General features: G+C 42.2%; 1 protein-coding gene across 1 annotated transcript in view; it reads right to left on the minus strand.

Moving 5' to 3' along the window:
• The window catches only part of LOC105158598 (probable N-acetyltransferase HLS1), a 2,205-nt gene extending 1,123 nt beyond the window's left edge, over nucleotides 1-1,082 (minus strand). The window contains exons 1-2 of the mRNA XM_011075395.2: nucleotides 502-1,082; nucleotides 203-408 (exon numbers count right to left, since the gene is read on the minus strand). Of these exons, the coding sequence (XP_011073697.1) occupies nucleotides 203-408; nucleotides 502-732 (437 nt within the window). The 5' untranslated portion in view covers nucleotides 733-1,082. The remainder of the gene's footprint in view (nucleotides 1-202; nucleotides 409-501) is intronic.

Here is a 4,822-nt window from a genome sequence, read left to right on the forward strand (position 1 = left end):
TTATATGTCAGAACAGAAAAGTACTAATTTATATATTTATTTATATCACATAAACAAAGGAGTAATTAATTAAATAAGGCAGGCAATAATTAGTTGTCTATGATGAAAAGGGTGTGTGCAGAATCCATTTATGGAAAGAGAAGATGGTTCGTTCTTGCTAAAAAAGACAAAGAGTTGATGAGTGTGCAGACAGAAGTAGTACCGATGAGAGGGAGAAACGCGGAGGCCCAAAATATAGGCGAGTTTGGTGTAAACAGGGAGAGGTTCAGGTGGTTTTGTGGAGCAGTTTTTGCCATATCTGGAGAGCTTAGTCCCGCACGTAACGGTCTTGATACAACCCCTTATCATCCCCACGATTTCTCTCCTCTCCTTATCCTCTCCGCCGCCCACCACCAGCAGCTCCGCCACCTGCACACGGCCGCCGCCATCAGAACAACCAAGATATAGATAGAACAGACTTAGCAGAAACCAAAAAGAAAAGAAGTGATGGATTTCACCAACCAGCATGAGATAAGCAGGGGAATGGCGGACCCGGCAAATGGGGTCCCCTAACAGGTCGGTGTACAGGGAGAGTTTCCCACTGGGCCCAACTTCGCACCTATTCTCCACTTCCTCCACCGCCCGCCGATCCTTCTCCGCATCGTATTCCCTCACCACCACTACCGCCGCCACCACGCCACCCTCCGCCACCATTCCTCCTCCTCCTCCTCCTCCTCCTACTTCTATATACATAATAATAACAACAACAACAGTATCCCACCCAAACACGCACGTACGTTGAGATTAAGGTTGTTTCTTGGGCGAGTAGGGTTTGCCTTGCGAATGAGGTGCTTATATAGGTGGAGGGAGGCTAAAAATCGCAGCTTTTTCAAGGCCGCGAAATTATAGGTCCTATATTAACGTGTATTTGAAGTCAGAAAAAAACAGAAAATCGTGTCGAAATTTAAGAAGAAATAAACAAGAACTAGTCTTGATTTCAGGCTTGTGGAAGAGAAATGGCGGTTATGCTTACAGTTGCTCACATATATATATATATATAGGGTTAACCAGTAGTGCTCCTTTTATACTTGGTGGGAGTGGGGTGAAAACTCAAGCTAGATTTTCACTTCGTTTACGTCGAAAATTGCAAGAGAAATGGAAGCTTAAACCGGCCACTCCACTCCCTCTCCACTGCAATAAATTATTATTATTATTAATAAAAAAAATTTATTTTTGGCAAGTCCCTGTCTATTCTTTTCCCGTTGTCCCTTCGACTCTATTTAGGAGTGATGAACTGGTAATAATAATCAAAACTTAATAATAATAATAAGTGATTATTATCAATCATCACAGGAAGGGGTGGAAGAAGAAATGGCGGCTGTGGCTGCGCAGTCTTGTTCTTTCTCTTGCACTCTCTCTCTCTCTTTCCTTCTCTCTCTTCGTATAGTTTTAATCATTTATTTGGTTGCTATCATGACCCCATTTGTAATGATTACACACTCTTTTACTTCCGTATGTGAACATTACTTCTTGCTGAGAAGCTTCAAAAAATCTCCATTCATGGAGAGGATCTTTGCAAGCAGGTATAAAATCTGAGAGGAAGAATTTTATTGAATTGAAAGTGGGTGTGGATACCCATTTAAAATACACAGAGGTACAATGCAGGTGAAGAAAAAACAAAACTTCAGCCACCTCAGCTATTCTGGTAGAAAAACGCTAATGACTAATGAGAAACGCTAAAAGAGAAAAGCAATATGTACAATGAAGAAGTTGCTAATAACTAAGAAAGAAATAAAAGTGCAAAAGCCCTCGGATAAGTCGTGAATGCGAGAATGCGAGATGCTCTGTTTTTGTTTTCTGCTGCTCTGCTGCACATGAAGAAACTACAGCAGCAGCTCCACTTCAACACCCCCCCTTCAAGCTGGGTCTGGAGGACGAAGCAAACCCAGCTTGGACATGAATTTGAGAAAGGCAGCACTGGGAAGTGATTTCGTGAAGACATCAGCAACTTGTAACTTGCTGGAGATAAAAGAAGGTAGAATGAAACCTTCTTTATACTTGTCGCGGACCACGTGACAATCAATGTCGAGGTGTTTCGTACGTTCATGGAACACCGGATTAGCTGTGATGTGTAAAGCGGCCTGATTGTCACACCAAAATGGAATAGGAGTCGAAACTGAAATCTGGAAATCTTTGAGCAGGAAAGAGATCCATTGAAGTTCACAAACAGAGGCAGCCATGGCACGATATTCCGCTTCGGCTGAAGAACGTGAGACGGTGTTCTGTTTCTTAGTCTTCCAGGAGATGAGGGAAGAGCCAAGAAAGATGCAAAAACCAGTAACGGAGCGACGTGTATCCATACAGGAGCCCCAATCAGCATCAGTATAAGCTGCAAGCTGAAAATTAGAGGATGAAGGAAAGAATATACCAGTAGTCAAAGAGCCCTTAAGATACTTCACAACGTGCAAAGCCGCAGACCAATGTTGATCAGTGGGATGTTGCAGGAATTGGCTTAGTTGCTGTACTGCAAACGATAGATCAGGACGCGTGAAACCAAGGTACAATAGGCGCCCTATCAGCCTTCTATATTTTTCAGGATCAGGAAGAGGGGATCCAAGTTCAGAACTGAATTTAATACCGTGAGGAAGAGGAGTCAGAACTGGATGTGCATCAGTCATCCCAGTATCAGTGATAATATCACTGATATATTTACTTTGTGTAACACTCATTCCGTCAGAGGAGCGGGCAATCTCCAATCCCAAAAAATATTTTGCATACCCAAGATCCTTGATTGTAAAAAGATCATCCAAGTAAGCCTTAACCTCTATGATTAGTCCCTCCGCCGGACCCATGATGAGAATATCATCCACGTAAACGAGCAAAGCTAAAAAACCACCACTAGTGAGTTTAATGAACAGGCAATTATCGTGGGCAGACTGGAGAAATCCGAATGCACTTACCTTCTGAGTGAATTCATGGTTCCATTGGCGTGAGGCTTGTTTCAAACCGTAAAGTGATTTGTGTAATTTGCAAACCATGCCAGGTTGCACAGCATATCCTTCGGGAGGCGTCATGTATACCTCCTCATCCAAACGCCCATGGAGGAAGGCGTTGTTAATGTCAAGCTGATGAACCGGCCACGAATAAGCTGCAGCAATGCTAAGAAACACCCGTACAGTAACACTCTTAGCTACTGGAGAGAAACTCTCAGTATAATCTACTCCTTCAATCTGAGTGTACCCCTTCGCGACAAGACGAGCCTTATATCGACTGACACTTCCATCAGGATTCAATTTTAACTTGTAGACCCATCGTGAACCGATGGCTCGTTTTCCATGCGGTAGATAAGTTAAACTCCATGTATTATTCCTTTCAAGAGCCTGAATTTCATCCTTCATTGCCAATTCCCATTCAACGCGTCCCTGAGCTTGAGAATAAGATCTAGGTTCCTGCAAAACAGATAACTGGGCAACAAAATGCAAGTGTGCAGTGGAGAAAGTAGAGTGATGATTGCAGACATAATCAGATAGCCAAGCGGGCTTATGAACATGACGAGTTGAATGTCTGAGAGGTCTAGGTGATGTATTTTGTATAGGAGAAGGGAATGCATTAGCAGGAACAGAATCAGGAAACATAGGTTCAGTGGACTGAGGAGAAGGGGTCTGTATAACATCAGGGGCAAGTTCTATATCAGGGACAAGAGGTAGACTGGTATCTGGGGCTTGAGTTGATGGAGACTGCAAAGGAAAAACATGTTCATGGAAGATAACATCACGTGATACTACAAGCTTATTTGTGTCTAAATCATACAATCTATACCCTTTGTAATCATGGCAATACCCAAGAAAGACACATTTTAGAGCCCTTTTACTGAATTTATCCTTGTCAGACTTGGGTACGGTGGCAAAACATAGACACCCAAAGATTCGTAAATGATCATAAGTTGGAGTAGTATTATATAACATCTCATATGGACTTTTCCAAGATAGTACAGAAGAAGGTAGCCTGTTGAGGATGTAGGTGGCAGTGAGCAAAGCTTCGCCCCAAAATTTTGTAGACAAACATGACTGAAAAAGCAGAGACCGTGCTATTTCAAGGAGTTGCTTATGACGTCTCTCAACTAAACCATTTTGCTGGGGAGTATATGGGCAAGATTTTTGATGAAAGATGCCTAGCAATGCGAATAGAGATTGACAATCCCTGCCTAAAAACTCGGCCCCATTATCAGTTCGTATATGTTTAACGGATGAATGAAACTGATTCTGGGCATATTTAAAGAATGTTTTTAACAAAGTAGGAGTTTGGCTTTTGTGTCTCATCAAATATGTCCAAGTCGCACGAGTGTAATCATCCACAATCGTAAGAAAATAATGGCAATTGGACAAAGTTGGTTTATGATAAGGTCCCCATATGTCGACATGTATAAGATCGAAAGGTTTGGATGTCGAAGAAGTGCTATGGGGAAAAGGCAACCTATGTTGTTTAGCGAGAGGACACACAGTACATATTTCAGCATTTTTAGTAACATTTTTCATGGTGGGAACATGTTCAAGTACCTTGAGCGAGGGATGCCCCAACCTCTTGTGCCATAACAAAGCATCAGATTCTATAACACGAGATACAAAGTTCGAAGAAACAGATTGGAAAGATTTGATAAAAGCTGTATCAAAAGACTGTTTATTGAGAATATAGAGATGTTTGGTTTGCTTTGCCACTGCCACCACCTCATTAGTCATCCGGTCCTGTATCAGACAACAAGAGGGAAAGAAAGTGAAACGAAGTTCAGAAGTGGTACACAACTTGCTAACCGAGATCAAGTTAGACTGAAAAGTGGGAACGTATA

Source organism: Sesamum indicum, linkage group LG3, assembly GCF_000512975.1.
Source record: "Sesamum indicum cultivar Zhongzhi No. 13 linkage group LG3, S_indicum_v1.0, whole genome shotgun sequence".
Lineage (NCBI taxonomy): Eukaryota > Viridiplantae > Streptophyta > Magnoliopsida > Lamiales > Pedaliaceae > Sesamum > Sesamum indicum.